Source organism: Gymnodraco acuticeps, unplaced genomic scaffold (assembly GCF_902827175.1).
Source record: "Gymnodraco acuticeps unplaced genomic scaffold, fGymAcu1.1, whole genome shotgun sequence".
NCBI lineage: Eukaryota > Metazoa > Chordata > Actinopteri > Perciformes > Bathydraconidae > Gymnodraco > Gymnodraco acuticeps.
Window position 1 is genome coordinate 626070 of NW_022990295.1, and position 20141 is coordinate 646210.

Sequence of the window (20141 nt, forward strand, 5' to 3'; positions counted from 1 at the left end):
CTAAACTGGTGAGCAGGGAACAGTGTCTCTTCCTTCACTCTCCGGGTTAAATTATTGAACCCTACTTTAGAAAACACTTGAGTCTCTATTACTTCACTGTTCCACAGACAAAATGTTGCTTTATGTTCATGTTTCCCTTTCATTCCAGGAACCACTTACCTCTGTTTGCTGGCATATTACTGAATACATTTGCAAATTCTGTGGATTTTGGCATTCCCGTACAGCAAAGCACAGCATTTAAATAAAACAACACACAAAACAAACTAGATCAAGGACAACAATTCCCAAGATACCTTTCGCCAACATTTGCTTACTACTTCCCATGTCTTTTTGAATGAATGTCAGCCATTGCTACTTGTTGTAGGCACCTCAGTCAATCACCTGTGTCAACTTTGAGTAATCTGCAACGCTCTGCCAGCCAAGCCTTGCTACAACAGCCAACATATAAATGACCCATTAACCTTTGCCCATAAGCAGATACGTCAGAATTAACGGCACGTCCCACTCCTTCAGCTGAGTGACTTAACTACTGACCCTGCAACCTCTCCATAGGACAAGTATGGTAATCATGTTGCTTAAACTGACATGGAACAGCATCCTGTACAGTATGCAGATTCAGCCTATAGAGATTCTTCATTAACTGAGCTTTGTTGAACGTCAGGATTAGCCTTGATCTACAGTGTATAGTGCAGTATGTGTCTCATGGAAATGTGCCTTTAGATATGGTTCAAACTCAGACGTGCATTAGAGTTAGTAATGGGTAGTGTGCCAAGCCCCGCCCTCCTTGGTTACTGTTGCTATGCCTGTCAAGCTTTTTTTCTTGCATTTGACTTACAGTGACAATGGTGGTAGATTGTATCGGCTCGCTACCATGAGATCCATGCTTTAGTTTAAAACACTCAATTTCTTTAATTAAAATGCACAACAATATCTCAAGTAACGTTGCTGGACTGTGAACTGCCCTTAACAAAATAAAGTTGCTAATGACAGTCTAAATGTTGTTAGCAACCAGGACCAGTGCACACTCACAATACAATACACATACACTATAGGTGGGTAACTATCTACCCTAACCCCCGTGTGTAAGTGTCTACAGTCTCATGGCATTTGCAGAGCCTCTGAGGACATTCAAACATTCAAAGACTGCGTGCAAAGCGGAGGTGGAGGATATGGATGATATGGATGATTCGCTGCCGTCTAAAGGAGAGTGGGGATGATAAAAAGGGGGGGTGGTAATTAACATATTAATGACCCCACCTTCCTACAGCTTCTGTCGGATAGTCCAAACACTTTGATAAGTATGCAAATGAGAGCTGCACCATCTGAAGAGGGAATTAGCTCTGCCAGAGACAGCCGAGAGAGATGGGAGGGGTAGAGGGAAAGAGGAAGGATGGAAGGAAGGAAGGAAAGGGTGTTGTGGGGAGAGAGGGGAACTAAAAAGGGGCAGGAAGGAGAGGAGAAGAGGAATGTCAAGATGAGGAAACAGGAGAAAGGAAGAAAGGAGCGACCAAAGACAGAGGGGGAGATGGAAGCAGTCTCAGGCGTGCTGATGAACTGATATCCTCATGTTTGCTTTAGTTCTCTTTAATTATCCGCCATGCACCGATGGTAAGTGTGTGTGTGTGTGTGTGTGTGTGTGTGTGTGTGTGTGTGTGTGTGTGTGTGTGTGTGTGTGTGTGTGTGTGTGTGTGTGTGTGTGTGTGTGTGTGTGTGTGTGTGTGTGGTATAAGACAGACAGACAGACAGTGATAGAGAATGAGGGAAAAGTCTTTCATTCTTGTGCTCTCCAGCTCTCAGATCAATATGCCAGTTCCCGCCGCCCTGCAGAATGGCTGCGGGGGCTCAGGCCAGTGGGCATACGGGCTCGGCGGGGGGGGGTGGAGGTGGGCGGCTCAGAGGTACGACCCCGAGCAAACAAGGGCAAGTAATTATAACACGGACTGATCTCACTCATCCTATCATGGAAGAGAATGGCCAGTAATAAGTATGAGGGAGAGCACCATGGGAAAGCAAGTGTTCAGTGTGTGTGAGACAAAGGGAATGAGGGAGTCAGTGCAGGAATGTGTGTGTGCTAAAGAGACACCTTGTGAGAACAGCCAGGCCAGGGATTCACCGACACGCTCGTCACGTTCCACAATTATGTTGAATAATTAAAACGTTTCATTAACTTGCTCATTTCCTGTTCGGCCATGTTTCAGCTCTGACACCGGCAATTAAAGACAGAGCCCGGACTGTACGCCCCTCTCATTCGGCCCGTCGCCACAGAGGACCACCTCATGTCTTCTGTGTGAGAGCAGGGAATCTGACAGGGGGAAAATGAGGAGCTTTAGCAGTTATCCACCTTACTTAACTGTGCTCAACACTTCAGGGCAAAAGCACACGGGGGCTGACAATGAAATCTACGTGCTCAAGGTGAAATCGTGCAAATCTGGATTTTGACTTTTTTGTTAGTATTAATGCAAATCAGGGAGTGAATAGTTTACCTTTGCGAGCCAGCCTTAGGCACTGAGACATCCACCTTGAACACCTTTACATATTGATAGCTTTTTCAAGCGGTGTAATTTGTTCTATAATATTTTCTGATACATGCAGTCAAGTGAACAAATACCTTATTCCTGTAAGCTAGACATCCATTACATAGTATGGATTCAGCCCTCTTTCATGATGTGATTTTGAAGAACTGCACCTGCTCGAACACCGAAAACACAAACATATCTTCACAAATTCTTGGCTTTGTAAAAAATCTGGGGAATTATTTACTGAACATTAAAACCATAATTAGCAAATTCCTGAGCTGTCCTAGTTACGTAAGACAGCTCTTTTTGTCTTTTGAAATTGGTTCACTGGAAGAGGAGCCGTGTATCTGGCGAAATGGGGGGAAGGGGGCCATGTTTATCCCAGAGCCTCCCAATGCAGTCTCTGGCACAAAGCTATCCTCCCCATTGAGCTCATGCGCAGTACTTATACACCCCAATAAACACGATTAGCATGGCAGACTGTAAATATGCAAATGACAAAAGAGACTTGGAGGGGAATGTTTATGCTGTGAGCTCCGTCTAGCACAGCTCCTCCCCCAACCCACCTTGCTTGTGAAAACCATGATGAGGTTTATTGAGATGGGGTCTCTGTTAAAGCTTTCTTTGTTTCTTTTCTTTCATAAAAGAAACTCAACCATGTAATTAGAGCTTTGAATAGAAAGGCATGCCTTTACCGTCCAATTTTTATAGTAGCTGCTATTTATAGCCGCAGACGGCGGGCAGCTGCAACAACACACGGAAGCCCTGAACCCGTATTGTGCACAATACTACTACCAGTTCAGTAAAGCAAGCTTGTTGCTTCTCCTACACTTTCGTCATATAGAATACAGACTTCAGTTTGCTGTCCTGAGGGTCTATGATTACTATGACTGTTCCATATCTGGAAGAAGACGTCTGAAGCCATCAGAGTCAGGCACCTCAAAGCCATATCTGTGATGCAACCTGGAATCTGGCCGACTTCAATGACTTACATATCGTTTATAAAAAAGGCTAAAGAGACACTATTAGGCTTTTTGGAGCTTCCCTTTCCTGTAGTATATCAGATGTCAGTTTTAGTGCATGTAAACGGTCTGCAAAGGCTAAAATCCCAAAGTTCCCTCCAGAGGGAGCTTCTCTCCCACACACTCCCCCCCTGCCTGAAACGCCTCCATTGGAATTTGTTTACTTCCATAACATAGTGACGTCACTATGAAACACTTGCGCTTCTATCGGCGAGCACTCAAACACATTGTACGGCTAAGGGGACATCTCTAAGGGGTTGACCAATGATACCAGGGCCGGTCAGCAAACCAATCAGAAAAAGGTGGAAAGAGGGGCTGCAGCACAGGCAGTATGAGAAGAATAAAGAGCTTTCTGAACATTAAATCATGGAAACATGTCACAGTAGAGGCGCAAAATACAAATATGAACCTGGAAATGAGCAGAATATGTTATTTTCAAATGAAACCAAATAACACAAAGCTCTCCCAACAGCTTAAGATACATTTTTATCAAGACTGCATAACTGTGAAATCCAGACTCATGTCTTATATTCTACTATTCCACCAAACTAATCCAGTTATGAAAAATAGAGCCCTGTTCAATGTCAATGAGGAACACTGACAGTTTTATAAAAGCATTTACTATCCAGTCTTTAGTTTAACCCTAAAATAGTCAACCTTTCTATATTTTGAGATTCTCTCAGTCTAGTAATACGCTATCATTCACCTGAACCTTGTCAATGTGCAAACCTGTGTGGGCGTTTGTGTATAAGAAACACACACGCAGACAAGCGTAACGGCAGCGGTCCATCTGACGCAGTCCAGGCCGCTTCATGCAAAGTCAAGCGTGTTCGTCCTGAAGACTATCAGCTCTCCGGGGAGAGAGGCCATCGAGCAGCATTATCGACATTATAGACGCCTCAGCCTGGAGATAGGCTTCACATCGATCCCCTGATTAATTACTATCTGCAGGCAGCAGCAGAGTAAGGGGAGGGGAGGGAGGGAGAGGGAACTAAGTGAGAGAGGGAGGTGATGGAAAATGGGGAGAGGGATGCGGGATTGAGGAGAGAGAGGAGGGAGAGAACACCTTGTACAATCTATGAATATCAGCTAAAGGCTACACAGTAATCTTCCAGGTGGAATAATATTGTATTGATATATAGGTAGCAAACCCTTATCTGAGCTGCAAACACCCCCTACCACACAGCCAAGGACAAAATGAAATTCACACATTATTGGTGTGGAAACAACTCGCAAAGACAAGTAGAGGACGCTGGAATAGCCACTACTGAATTCCCAAGCATGTTATACTTTACACAACGCAAATGAAGACAAAAGTATATGTCAAATCTATTCTGGAGTCTCTGTGCATGGCTAACGGTCAGAAGTGGACGTAGAGTGGACAGAGTGGCTAACATTAATGAACTCCGGTTAGATCCTTTGGGCTACACTCCTCTTCCTCCCCAGAGACTGTGTTGCGCTGTGTGGAACATACGTCAATAAGCTGTTACAACGCCAGGGTAAGGGCTCCATTAGGGCCAATTCTTACGAGAGCCTCGTACATTGAAATGGCAACAAAAAACAATTTTTGTTTAGTTTGTTTTGTGCATCATTTTAGTCCTCAGAGTGAGGGCTGCCACTTTGACTCCTCAGTATAGAGGCTCTTCATTCAAGTCAATACATGTATTAATGAAAAGGTTTGGTTTTGTGCTCAGAGTGATACATAATAACTATTCATCTTCAGCTGAACTCCTTGGTGAGTACTGTAGTTCGTCCGGCAGTGGCTCAGTCAGTAGGGGCTTGGACTGTGAGCCGTAGGGTTGCTAGTTCAAGTCCCGAACAGTTTAAAAATATGGAGTGTGGACTGCTACTTGGAGATTTCCCAGTTCACCTCCAAGGCACCGGACACCACCCCCCCCCACTCCCATTGCTCCCTGGGCGCTGTCCAATAGCTGCCCACTACTACTATAGGGTAAAAGGCAGACTACACTTCGCTGTGATTGATTTGTGCATGAACATCCGATTCTATATTCTGTTACTGCTGACTACTGTTTGCTCAGGAAGTGAGCCGGGCATTCAAATGTTTGTAGTGGCCAAACAGTGGTACTACAGCTTCTGTAATGTCATGGCCCCAAAAAAAAATGTTCACCATCCACTAACATCGGGAAAGAGATGTGTAAATCAGCATATATTTTCAAAACAACTACCATGTATGAAAATAGAATATACCTTAATTACAACATTAGGTCCTTTACTGTAAGTTGTGAAAGGAGCTACATGTCAAATCCAGAGTTACTTTCCCTCTACAATCATCTAAAATGTCTAAATAAGCCAAGACCAGCCGTGACGCTGCAGATTGGGGGAGGGGCTTAGGGGAAATGCAAGATGAAATGCTCTCTGGACCCAGATCCCTAGTCCTGGTAATATTGTACTTGAGTCTGGCCCTTTTGGCTTAATGCGCCACTGAGTAACTTTCATATGAATGAACGGGGCCCCGCCTCCAACGCTGTATCCAGTTTTCTTTATACATCCATGGAATTACGCAGGCACATTCAAGGTAGAGTGGTGAAGCCTATGCAGAAGTGTCAAAAACGGCAGTTAAATATACACTTAAGTCTGGTTTCAAAATCTCCATGACCCCATTGGTATTTTTTTTTACTTTGCAGCAGAAATCAATGTGTAACACATTTTTCTTCTATTTGTAATTTCCCCAACCATGACATCCGTCCTTGGCTGAATTTCTTAAAAAAATAGTTTTAAAAAAATGCTGGAAAGATTTGTTTCCAATGACAAAGAAAACTTTTAAACACAAAAAAAAGAAGTGTTCTACCTTCCGCCCACTCAACTCACCCGACAACAACTTTAAGGCAGTAGGCGTAGAAAGAGAGAAAGAGTTGTGCTGCATGGGTAATGAATGGATAATTGTCTGTCACGCTAAATATCAATAAGTGCATACGAGAAAAGCAATTATTTTACTTGTCTAGTTGGAGCATTATAAATTGACAAAACCTGCATATGTAATTTTCAGAATGTGAATTTGTATAAGACATTTTTGGTCGAAGAAAAAAAAATATGTTGGTGCTGTTTTCATCTTTTGTGACATTGAAGATGTCCAAAGAGACACAGAGTGAGGAATGAGGATAGAGAATGGAACAATCTCTGTGTGGCTGAAGCAACAGTAAGAAGGGAGGAAAGCAGAGGGACCAAAGAAAGAGCAAGAAAGAGAAATAACTGGCATCAAAACACACTTTGGAGAGTGTTGCTGCAGCGAGGGCAGCTATCACAGCGCAGAGGAGGAGTGAGAAGGGGACAGTTGATCCAGGCACTGTTTGACTGTCTCTGCCTCAGCACTTAGACAAGAGCAGGCCAATTTAGTGAGTGGGTGTGTATTAGTATGTGTTTGTGTAAACGGTTCCATTTTCCGCCTGTCTGTGGATTTGTGTTGCTTTTGTGTGTGTGTGTATCAGTGCAGTGCACTTTTTACATTTCACTGACCTGAAAAGCTCTGTTAATGCTGGATCCACAGGCACTAAGAGAGAGCGATAGAGAGGGGGGAGAGAGAGGGGGAGAGAGATTATGAACAGGACTGACTAGTGCATTCTAAATCCACAGGCTATTTGTATAACACATGAAAAGGAACCCGCTGAGTAGCCGATCATCGTGACTTCTAACGTGTGTAGGTTTACCATGAAATGAGTTTCCATTGAAACACTTCGTACTCGTAAATCATTTTTAGATGGTATCTCTGTCTTATGTTGATCATTATTATTTATAGTACTTCTAAGAGATATGAGATCCAATCTGCTATGAGCCTTTTTTTAAATATCAAGGTGCTTAGACAGTAGCTACACATGTGTTTCGGTGCATGCATGTGCAGATGGAATCTGATTGAAGGGGATTAGAGGATTGAATGTGCAAGCTATGCTCATAGTTGTTCTGTTAGGGTTGTAAACATTACATAATATAAAGAATATGTACACTTCAGTTTTCAGTATGTTGTTTTTCACAGTTTTCTTTATTTGTTACCACATTGGTTCTATCGAATATGTTACATGTTCTTGTGCTGCTTCTATATTGCTTTTATATGTCTGACACATTATTTATAATGCGCTTCGCCAACGGTAAAGATAGTGATTTTGTTCATGAAAGTTAATAATATTTAATTTATAAAATGATCCACGTTATACTTGATGTGTCTGTGGCGTGTAGAAGTATTCAGTCAATTAAACAAGTACAAATGATCTGTTCACATTCTGATATCAAATCAAATGAGGGAATAGGGAGTGATTGGACACAGCCTGGAAGACGATTAAAGTGGCAGTCCTCCTCTTTGTTCCCTCATTGGCCGACATGCAGAAGACACATGTAACCCAATCAAACAGGGGCTCATGGTCGTAGCCTTCACCACACAGTGCATGATCCTCTTGATGTCGGAACAATGGTCAACACCTTCTTTGTTCGGTCAAAGATGTTTGACATTTTCTAAAGTTAAATTAAATATGCATTAAAAGGATTAAAACATGGTCATTTAGTTTGAGATCCTTTAAACCTGTGAGAGTGGACTGGAGAGCAAGGACAAGGGCTAACGTGAGATTCTACTTGTTATATGTGACCAAGTACACAAAGGACCTGATACATACAAGTCAAAAGGTTTCACCAGTTCATCAGCTCAAACAGAGTTACCTCATTTGTTTATTTATAGTTCCAAAATGTGTTTTCACTTTGCACTATGTATCATTTTGTACGATTAGATATCACTGTATTTATTGGATTTCGAACAAAGCTCTTTAAATGCCTTTGGTATTCTGGTTTTACTGGGAAAAAATAAAAAGGGATAGAGGAAGAGAGAGCGGTGAGGAGAGGCAACCCAACTGTGACAGTCTGGGATTTGTGCAGTGGTGTATGTACAGTATGTGTGTGTTTGTGTGTGTGTGTGTATGTGTGGGGAAGGTCACGCTGAATGTCAGTGCCGCTGTGTGTCCGCGTGTGTCCGTGCAGATACCTTTGGAGCGTGTTCGATGGCGCTTATCGTCTGCACCCACCTCCATCTGCAGAGAAGGCGCAAACAAGCAGTTAAACACACACCGCGGAGCTGATCAATTATATTTAATTGGGATGTATGTTCCTTATTGCTCAGGGTACAGTATTACCCTTTGTCCAACAGTTAAGTGATTTAAAGACTAAGGTACATTAGGACCCCTGATATCTGACAGGTTTCTGTATAGATTTCTTGGGCAGTGTGAATGTGAATGAAAGGATCTCTTAAATACTTATTTTTTTTAAATAATATGTTAGTGTTAATATGGTGTTAAGTGTACTCAGTATTCCAGGAAATAACTTAAAACTAAAACAGATTATGCAAAGACTACTTTTTCAAACAGATCAAATTGTTTGTAAATTGAAAAAAGAGATCAAAAAAGTATTAAATGAATTTCCCTATATTCCGTTTTAGGAAGGAATATAAATCCCCATTTTGAAATGATGCAAATCCTATGTGAAGTATTTATCATATACTCCATCCATCTGTCTATTCATGAATGTGTGACCATCATTCTACCCATGTACTGCAGACATAACACCATTCAACATTAACAGCATGGTTCCCATTTATGCTGTCGCCTCCTCAATATTCCTGCTTTCATGCTCTTATTATGCCAGAGTAAGCATTATCCTCCCTTCCACCTCACTTTCATGTCAGTGCAACATACATCCCTCTAAAGGTAGGTCTCTCCCGCACCAACACATCATAAATTGTTGAGGAGCCTTAACGTCGCTCTGTTATTTCCAGATGTCCCTAAATATTCATGGTGCTGGGTTTGGACTCTGACGGGGGCCGTGGCCCTGTTTGGATGTCTCTTTTTATTAAACATGATTTATTAACACCACACTTACTTTACTGTAGAGCCCCTCAGCCTTAATGGTGTGTTTCTTTATGAATGCCAATAAATGTTTCAGCTGGAGAAAAATAAAAAGATGAAAGGCAAGGATACCTTGTAAATCTTATTAGCGTGGCAGGGAGGAAAAGACCTAGAGTATTTTGGGGAGGCTCAACTATACTATGTAGAAATATATGTTATTTATATATTTTCCATGAAGCTTAACTGTTGTTACCATGGCAATGGATATTAAAAGAAAAATAACAACTTATCAATCCAGTCTTCTCCCCTCTTTCAGGCACTCATTCAGACAGACTGAGTGTAGAGTACTGAGAGTGTGTACCTATGCGAGAAGTAACCTTGGTTTTTTCCGAAGTAGTCATGTGAGCAAAGTGGAGTTAGTCCTCTCTCAGTGAGCATCTCTCACCGGTCTTTGCTCTGTTTTATCAAAGCTTCTCTGGAACAATCTGCAGTACGAGCAAGAGCCCTCAACATGTGCAACTTTAAAGGGGAAGAGAAATCATGTCGGATACATAGGGTTTCTCAGCACATGGACTACTGTACGGACAGACGTTATTCCAGACTGCCCTAAATATCGGTAATATCTAACTCTTAATAGAAAAGCTCATATTCAATGTAAAGTCCAATTCATTTTACTCATAGTTTTTTTCTTCTATTTGAGTTACTGGGTGTTTCTCAATGTCGAGTACGCTTGCTTGGTAGCACATGTCTTCCGAGTCACTTGCTTCAGAAGCGAGGCAAGAATCCTTCCTAGCCTCGGAAAACGAAGAGTGGAACAGGCTAGCAAGTGTGCATCTGTGCGTCATATGAGAGGCCCCGCCTTACATTTTCCACCACAGATTTGGGGAAATTGGTCCGTGCGCAAAGCATTGTGGGGATTTTAAGACCGCGGGGTCTACACATGTGCAGCCTCGACATTTCTCGCTAGAAAGGATGCCGGGCTCGGTAGAATTCCAAGTATGCTGGACATTGGAACAGTCCTTCGACGGCACTCGATGACGTAGTATGCTTGAAATAGTGGCTCTGAAGCAGCTTTACTTGACATTGAGAAACACCCACTGCCGCTGTTTCTGTGCTGAAATACCCAGAGATCACTTGTCAATCATTGTGGGCGGTGCTGTAATGTATTTCTATTTGTTTCTGTAGGTAGTGCTCTGTTCTTCCTCTGTTTGCCCATGGAAGGTATTGTTCCTCCCACTTCTTTTCTAAACAAATGAGTTTTCATGCCGTTACAATTTTAAACTTTCGTGACAGGCATTACCATCACTTGTATCACAGTGTTTAGAAAAATACTATTTTGATTTAAAATTCTCCTGTTAATAAAAATAGAATAGGTAAATAAAAAAAATGGATTCCGAAAATTAAAGAATGACATAACAACAAAAGAGAAATAGTCCCAACCTGATGCAGAATGGCAGAAGCAGCATATCATCTGTTGACTACTATATGAATGCATGTTTAGATAAAGTGCACCCCCCTATGCGCGTACTAACAGTGCTTCTCTGAAGCCTCCAGACTCTCGCTGAGGGCCCAGGTTTAGAACATGGCGTCTACAACAAGAGAATCCAGCAGCAGAATGAAACAGCAGCAACATTTAGAGCAGTGGAAGTTTTGTTTCCTCGCTTCCTTCCCTCAAGGCTCTGTGAGAGCGCTGGACCCAGAGAGCATGCACGCCTCTGCGGCTCACCATATGTTGTAGAGCCATCATATTCTATCTGGCTGTTTCTCTCTCCTAGCAGCCCATGGGAAAATGTCACTGCTGTAATGAAGGTTAGCCTGCTTATTGAGGATTAGGAGGAGGCCCACTCCTTCTCTGTCTGCGTCTCAATTAGACCCCGAATCAATGGCGCATGGGGCCGGGTGAAAAACCACAGAGTCACGCTGATCCAAGCACCAAGGGTTGAGCTTGGATAGTTAGCAAACACATATAATGAAGCTAGATCCAAAGACAATTCTCTTCTGATTTCCACACAACCAGCAATTTATATAAAGTAATTTAAATACACCATTTAAAAACGTATTGGAGCATCTGAAACATGAAATGTTAAAAAGCTGAAAGCACGTCTGTTTGCAAGGATTTTTTTCATAAATCGTCAAATGTATTTAAATAACGTCAAGTTCTAGCCTACATCTTATAACAAATGACATCAGTCAATAATAACAAATAAAACCAATAAGAAATAACATCAGTCAATAATAATAAATAAAATCATATAAATAAAAGCATGAGTGTTTCGTGTGTGTGAGTGCATTTCATAATGTGTATATATGAGTGCATTTCAAGTGTGTGTGAGTGTGTTTCACATGTGTAGCATATATGAGAGCGTTTCACATGTATGTGTGAATAACTTTGGATTTCATATGTGTTTATGAGAGATTTTTACATATGTTTGTAAATGATTTTGGTTTCAGTTGTGTGTGTGTGAGCAGGCTCGGATTGGCCATCGAGAGATTCGGGACTTGAGAGTCTCCGGCTGTAACAGTCCACTACCGCCCGCGAGGACCCAGGTTCCATTCCGGCCTGAGGTCCAACAAATTAATTCTAAAAAAAAATAATAATAATCTCTCGTTCATCGCATCCATTCGCGACCCACCTATCACATCTCTGCGCCCAACCAGTGGGGCGGCCCCACACTTTGAGAAACGCTGCACTAAGTTAATGGTGGGACCACATATGCAACTTGATCGCAATTCAAATGACCCCCACTGGGATGTATTTCATATTCCTATCTAACATATATTGCCTCTGTGTTCTCCTGAAGTTGTCACCATGTTCTGTCATTTGCATCCATACATTTGAATTAATATGCAGCATATTTGGTGTGAGGGTTGACAAGAAAATGCTTGTTAAAGATTGCCATCCTTTGAAAATAAATGCATGTGAATGGAATGCATTTTTGGAAAAAGCAGCTGTCAGAAGGACAACTGTGTTTGTGTTGGTATTGATTGTACATTTGGACTCAAAATGAAAACAATATGTAAATTCCTATTCCTTGGGAAATAAAGTGGCAGAACCTATTATGAGGTGTCTCCGTCAGTACGTAGGACAGAGGAACGCCATCAGACACAGATCAATTGCAAAAGAAACAACTACAGAGTTGGTGCGGTTTGATGGAGAAAATGAAACATTATAAGAAATACAGCGATTGTTGTAATATGCGCTGAAACATAGAACAAGCATTTTGTATGTGTGTGTGTGTTTATCATGTTGATGATGGGGGGATGGGGGCGCACAGACATCTGTCACAACAATTCACATCGTTATCAGTTTCCTTTTGTTTCACCTTGAGGTTTTGGGAGACTGCGTTTCAGGCATATGGTGCCCAACCCAACACACACACACACACACACACACACACACACACACACACACACACACACACACACACACACACACACACACACACACACACACACACACACACACACACACACACACACACAGATTGGTATTCTGTGTACAGTGTAGCAGCATGCACACACCGAAACTGCACTGGCACTATCGAATTTCACTGCAAATAGGTATTTACGGCAGGCATCATCTAGTGAGAGTAAACACGTGTGCCAAACCGTAGCTAAGTGCATCTGAATTAGTGTGAAGGGCTGCGGAGAAAGCATCTGAGTGGGCGCTGACAGTCACAGTGAGAAAGAGAGTGAGGGTGATGGAGACAGAAGGAGAGACTACAAATCTGGGGAGTGATTCCTGACTCCTAGGGGAAATGGCTCAGGTGGGTGAAGCAGCAGTGCAGGGCTCTCACATGGTTAGAGTGGGATCAGAATACAATACAACCATTTATCAGCTGGTCCAGAGACAGCTGTTACAGTTCAGGATGGGAAGGATTTGTGTTTGTTACCTGTATGATCGCTTTGCAGCCTGAGTGGATCAAGTTGGATACTCTTCCTTTACAAAATCATGATTCTATTCAGCCTGATTTTCTTAATCTAAAATATGTTATCTTAGATAATGGCATTGTTGCTAAGAAGGGAACAGAATTCATTGAATTGTTTTTGGCATGGGCGTCGCAGCCATTATATGAGGGTGGGACAAGTCCCCCCCACTTTTTCAAATGATTAGTTTAGACCCCCCCACTTTTACCATGTGGAAAGTCCGTGCATCGGTCTCTCCACTCGCCGCACTTTGTAGAGCGCTGTGTCAGTGCTTCACTATCAAATCCATTCCACTTGCTTATTGAGAGAATGCCCAAATCAATGAAACTCCGTACCATGTTTTCACTGCTGCTTTGTACCAAGGCAGATTCTCCCATAGCGCGCGCATGTTCAAGGAGTGTTGCCATAGTTGGACAGCTCAGATCTGTTGTATGAAGCGATGCCGGTAGCGGAGGTAAGGCAGTAAAAGGCACACACACCAAATGTTCAGGAAATGGTTAATACAGCGAAAATCAAAGCTGACGATCTCTTGGTTTGATATGTTTTCTCCCCCGGACAACATGGACATAACAACATTTCAAAGAAGAGGAAAGTAAGTCTTCAGCTGGTAGTTAAACAGTTAACAGTGATGGCGGCGGCGGTGTCTCACTTCTGGAGAGGAGTTTCGTCTTTATGTCATGATAGAGAGATACAAATACTGAATAGTTTAGATGAGAAAAGGCATCGAAATGCCAGGTTACTAGTATTTATCATGTAAACAGGGAACATGAATAACCCCATCTCTCTGGGCCCATGTAAACTCCATGATGTCCATGTAGAGGCGCAGTCAGTGTGTTTTACTGCCTCAGTTCGATGAGAGATTATTTTCTGAGTTCTTTAATTTAGGTACTCTCTCTCAAAATGATAATGTGCATTATGTTTTAATTATACTTCTTATCATTCAGAAGCTTTTTGTGTGTGTTTATGTTTTACTGAGTGCTTATAGGCCATTTCCATCCCAGTATTCAGTTAACTGTTTATTTTCTGTGCACATTACATAGACTAGCTAATATTCTACCTACTGCTTGGGACTTTGAGTCTTCAAAATGTCCAATGTCACAGACTGGGACTTACTTTAGAGTCAGTTGTATTTACATTCAGTATGACTTGTTATGATTCAATGTGAAAGAGTATACTGCTCAATACATAATGATCACTTCACCCCTACTCTCTTGACATCTAGGCGCTTGAGAGTGAGTCAGAGGCAGAACACAGGGACAGTGGAGAGAGGTCCGTTGCTGAGGTGAGTGATGAAAGGGAAATTACAGTTTAGAGTCAATTGTGATGTGGACTCTCATCCCAGAATGTTAAGGAAATCAGTGGGGATATTGAACAGGAAACATTTCAGTCAAGGGGCATCATGTGACCAATATAGACAGAAGAGCAACATTTAAGTCAATGATACCATTCCTAGGTGAACTTAACATCGGTATGGAGTCAGATCAGTCTCAATGTTAATAAATGCTCACAGAAGGATTCACAAATGTGTTTTGCAATTTATATATAAATGACTCTCCACAACAATATCTCTCAATGCACTCACACATATTTATTGTTGTATATAAATGTACAAAAAATGGGCATTTAAACTGCTTTTTATTAATTCAAAGACGGCTCTGAATTAGGGCTGGGCGATTTTTTCGGTTTTCACGATTAATCGCATTTTTACTTTCCTACGGTTTGTGAAATGGCTAAACCGAAAAACCGCGATTTTTTTTGGATCTGTAATCAAAAAGCTCCTCAAAAACACTATCGAAACAGTTCCTGCCGTTGCTACGTTAGTTCAAACAGTAACAACGCACTATTTTTCTTAGCGGATGCATGTCAATTTAAATCAATACAAAACTATTTTTTAAATCAATAAAATCATTTTCTAAATCCATAAAAGCATTTCAATTAATATTGGGAGTCATGTCGTTACTTTGCTGAGAATGTGGCCATGTAATAAGCGGGATAATGTGCACATTGCACATTGCATAATGTGCCTTCATGCCGATCCCTCCGCAAAAAAAACGGCTCGTTCGCGGGCGAGAGCCGGCTCCCGTCGTTCACTTAAATAGTTCGCGACCGACACATCACTACGACAGACGTAGCATAAAAATGTCCACGAACACAGATGAAGAAGAACTCATTCCTAAAAAAGGTACCACTTCAGTAAGTTCAGTTGTATGGAAGTGGTTCGGGTACAAGCAGTCAGACATAGAACAAACAACTGTTCTGTGTAAGGTCTGTAGAAAGACGATCGCTGCAAAACATGGGAACACAACCAACTTATTCCAGCAACTGCGACAGAGACATGCAGTGGTGGAAGCTACATGAAGCTAACTTCCCAAGACTGAGTTATCTGGCCAATAAATATCTCTCCATTCCTGCCACAAGTGCCCCTTCGGAGAGGGTTTTCAGTACGGGGGGTAATATTGTAACATGCCAAAGAGCATGCCTCAAGCCAGAGGCAGTAGACAGGCTTGTCTTCCTCGCGAAAAACCTGTAGAAAACTTCCTAGAAAGTTAAAGGGATGTTATTTTGTTTGAGGGTATTTTTTTATTATCATTATTTGTTGTATTTGTATCATTCAACATGATGATATTTTTAAATGATGAAACCAGTCTGAAGTGATTTTTTTGTTTGATGCCAACAGCAAGACTAACCTGGAATTCATGCATTGCAATTATTCTAATGGTTAACTTCCTGCAAGCTATAACAAACCCCAATATTACCTTTCCTGAAATCAACATCCTGTAACCTGATTTATTTTGGACATGTTTTTCTATTTCACTATTATATTAAAAACATATAACAATATATATTTTATTTTTAAAAATGTTTAACTGATGACCTATAGCCTTTATATTTTGTATTGGAACATAACAAAAACATATTTCATAAAACAGTTTTACATTTTCAAAGATATATGAGGCTTTATACTTTCTTTTAATTTTCTTTGAGATATGATTTGTTGAAATGATTGACAAAAGTGTATAATGTATATTTTTCTCACATAACTAAATATGCAACCCAAATAATTCTGGACAGTGATATTTAATAGGTTTTCTTTCCATGCAGGTGCATTTGGAAATAATAGAAATGTTGAAATTGAAATGAAACCAGATGCAGTCAACATTTCTAACATCAGATTCAGTATTGGCATTTTTTTCATCCGTGAACCTTTGTTGGAAATGTGGATGATCCCAAAATAAAATGTCAAGTCCTCGCATCTTTACTCCAACCATCTGTTTTATTCTTCTTTTTACTCGCCATACTTAACTCACCACATCCAGGAGGATCCATATCATTTCAGAAAAAAATCGAGGTTTAAATCGAAAATCGTCCATTAGTTAGAAAAAAATCGAGGTTTTATTTTTAGGCCAAATCGCCCAGCCCTACTCTGAATTAATAATCAAATATGTTTCCTTTCTTTACTACTGGATGAAATTACAAAATGTACCCATCATTTTCCTCATGCTAGTATAGCCACATCAAATTATCAAACCACCCCCCGTTAAAAATGTCCCCCCCACATTCAGGATGCTTCCTACGCCCATGGTTTTTGGAAGTAAGCGGTAGGTGCATTTCAAATTCTTTTTATAGGGTTTTGTTTGAACAGGTCAATTAAAAAGGGTCAGTAGAAATAACGTGATTATATTTTTAAAAAATAAAAATGATATCACTTACCTAAGCATGCAGGTATTAAAAACGAATTCCACAAATAATAATAAATAGTTCTGACTAAAATGTGGCTTACAAGATGGGTTTATAACTATTTAAAATTGTTATGAAAAAAGGTTTCCCCCGTCATTTAAAACCTTTTGGATTTGTTTCTCCATTCAGACTCATGGCAGATACTTCTGCTCTGCACCACTGTTTGTGCCTATTTATATATATGATTTGTTTAGTGTTGAGAGCTGCGCTGTTGACATTGGTGATACTGTGTACTATTATGTTTCTATTTGTGTTTGAATGTATGAATAAAATATATTGAAAAAACTAGGCAATAGCAACTCGTACACTTCAGATGTGTTTTCTTTGCCTGCACCAGCTTCATGATCCATACAGCAAACACACGTAACATGAAACACAGGAAGTGCTCCACTACCTGAAAGGGTCAGGGGTTGAGACAGCTCTTTGGTCCGGTCCCGTGCTTCCACCGTGACCTACTGACTTTCAGCCGGAGAGGAACGTCTCACCACGCCTCCTCCAAACTCATTTTCTACACAGAGGGAAGAAGAAGACGTGCGTCAGTAAAACCATTTGCAGCAGAATCACATTCATACACAGCCATGACAGGATCAGAAAGTTCTCCTTTGACTCTCTGCTCATGAATAGTCATATAGCATCAGCTATGCGGCACACGCCAAGTGAGCGTTGATTTCCGCCATAACGACGGCCGCTTGTCGTGTGCGATAGGCTTGGCAACATGGGGGTAATTAGCTAGATCTATCATCTTCTGCAGGAAGTGGGGACAAATATAGCTAATGATCCGTGCCTGCCTCCATGATTTCTCTCCTCTGCTCTTCACCCTTAGCTGAGTTAGAGGAGGAGAGGAAAGGGGAGGGGGAGAGAGAAACGCGTCGATGCCATGCTTTAAAAAAAAATATAGTCTTAATGCAGACTGAGAGGAGTAAAGATGGAGGTGTGAATGAACATAGTACGCGCTGGAACACTGCCTGCGTTCCCTGACTCTCTTTGTTTCTCTCCATCCATTGCTGCTAATTGAGAGAACGTATGGAAGAGAACAGATGAGGTGTTGAGGGTGTATAGGGACCATCACAAAGACTGAAGGCCCCCATAGGGAGTCTACCAGACGGCCCATTACACGTACACAAGTACACACCAACGCACACACAACCACACGCAGCTATTCCCAACCTATTTCAAAGCGGCTTCAATCAAAAACAATAGCTGGTCCCTCAGGACAAACACAACCATAGGCACACACTGTACGAGTGGCTGGGGTGCGCTATGTAAAAGGAGCGGAGGTTGTTACACGCATACGCAGACTTTACTTTGAACCAGCAGGGGTTTCTTTACCCTTCATCTCAGACGCACACACCTCTGCTTTTACCTTTTGTCCACTTCCTTTGTTGTGTGAATCTTAAGCATGGGCCAGCTGGAAACAGTGTGAATGTGTTGTGACGGGAACAACGCAAACAATGGAAAACTCAAACTATATTTGAGTTTTACTACCATGGTCCTGCTGTCTTTAACGCATTTGTTTTTGGTGTCAAAAGCTGGTTTGTATTTGAAAACGGCCACGATGCAAGCCAAGTGCTTTGACGCGTGTATATAAATATTTTTGAAAAATCGGATCAACTGGTGTATCCGTTGGTAAAATAAAATGTTTTATCATTTGTCAGTGTATTTTTTTGCAAAATCCAATGTGAAATGATTTCTTTGAAACATTGTGACATAATTCCATCTGATTTCATCCCATGCGACACAATCAGACACACACACACACACACACACACGCACACACACACACACACACACACACACACACACACACACACACACACACACACACACACACACACACACACACACACACACACACACACACACACACACACACACACACACACACGCACAGCCCTGTGGTCATTATAATCGCAGCAAGTGATGACTCTGTCCTCTGATGAAGGTTTTCTTGTGGAGGCTGATGACAAATCACAGCTCTCTGATTCTTCATCAGAACACAGTTCACATTCCCCCCGTATATCTCTATATATAAAAGAAAGTGTGTGTGTGTGTGTGTGTGTGTGTGTGTGTGTGTGTGTGTGTGTTGGGGACAAGAAACAAACAGAGAGAGGAAGAAGACCAAAGGTAAAGCATAAAATACAATATAACAACACAGCTCACTCAGTTTCTTGTGTGCGTGGCATTCAAAGAATCTACTGTGCTAGTTTCAGCACCAAGGACAGAGACAGACAGAGCGCAGCAAGGGGAGAATCGGCCTCAACTGCAATGGGAGAGCCCTCAAAGAACAGCAAACACACACACACACACACACACACACACACACACACAACATCTCAACACAATACACACTAGGGCTGGGTTTGAAATAAAATATTTGTATATGAATAATCTCATATTGATTAAAACAAATTTCCAGGATTGGTTCTTTAATCGTTTTTTAGCAGTTGTGTGAAGCTTTAACTTGATTAGCGCAGTTTAATCAAAACATGCAGGGATCTAATCACCTGAATGCTAAGCAGCAACAACACATTCATTTCAGTAGTGGAATCAAATCCATTCATATCGGCCGCTTGTGAATCTCAATCAATTTGTCAAATCAGTGGTGAAACGCAGCCATAAAACACACAGATGTTTACAGACTAACATGTGCACAAGGACAAGCTATTCTTTTATGTCCCCTCTGTTACAAAAGTAGATTACATGACAACGTGACTTGTTTTCAGCCCAGAATCCGACAAGTGTGTGTGTTTGCTTGTGTGTGATTTTCTCAGTATATTCCTTGGAGAACGACACAGAATGACACGTGCCTGCCCTTTACTGGGCTCCTGTATCTATCAAAGTCACACTGTACATAGCCTGGGATGACACACACACACACACACTGAAACCCTATTGTATTTATGTACACTGCAGTACGGAAAGTGTGCTGTGACATATTCTGTGATACGTCAGACATGACAGGCATTTTAGACAAACACAACATACAGAAGAATCCAATCACAGCAATCATATAAAGAAGCACACATACGGCACGTGAGGACAAGGGGCACACATTACAAGAGAGATCCATGCTTTATTCATGTGATGTGTTTACACACACA

General features: G+C 41.5%; 1 protein-coding gene across 13 annotated transcripts in view; it reads right to left on the bottom strand.

Annotated features, from left to right (window-relative positions):
• Positions 1-20141, bottom strand: part of myt1lb (myelin transcription factor 1-like, b) — a 98886-nt gene that overhangs the window by 48705 nt on the left and 30040 nt on the right. For 8 of the 13 annotated variants that reach the window (XM_034222191.1, XM_034222193.1, XM_034222194.1 and 5 more), the window contains exons 2-4: positions 17435-17548; positions 8520-8565; positions 7013-7046 (exon numbers count right to left, since the gene is read on the bottom strand). The exons of 1 other annotated variant lie outside the window; for it this stretch is intronic. In XM_034222191.1, the coding sequence (XP_034078082.1) occupies positions 7013-7046; positions 8520-8565 (80 nt within the window). In that variant the 5' untranslated portion in view covers positions 17435-17548. The remainder of the gene's footprint in view (positions 1-7012; positions 7047-8519; positions 8566-17434; positions 17549-20141) is intronic. 4 more of the 13 variants (XM_034222200.1, XM_034222199.1, XM_034222202.1 and 1 more) reach the window with 2 other exon arrangements.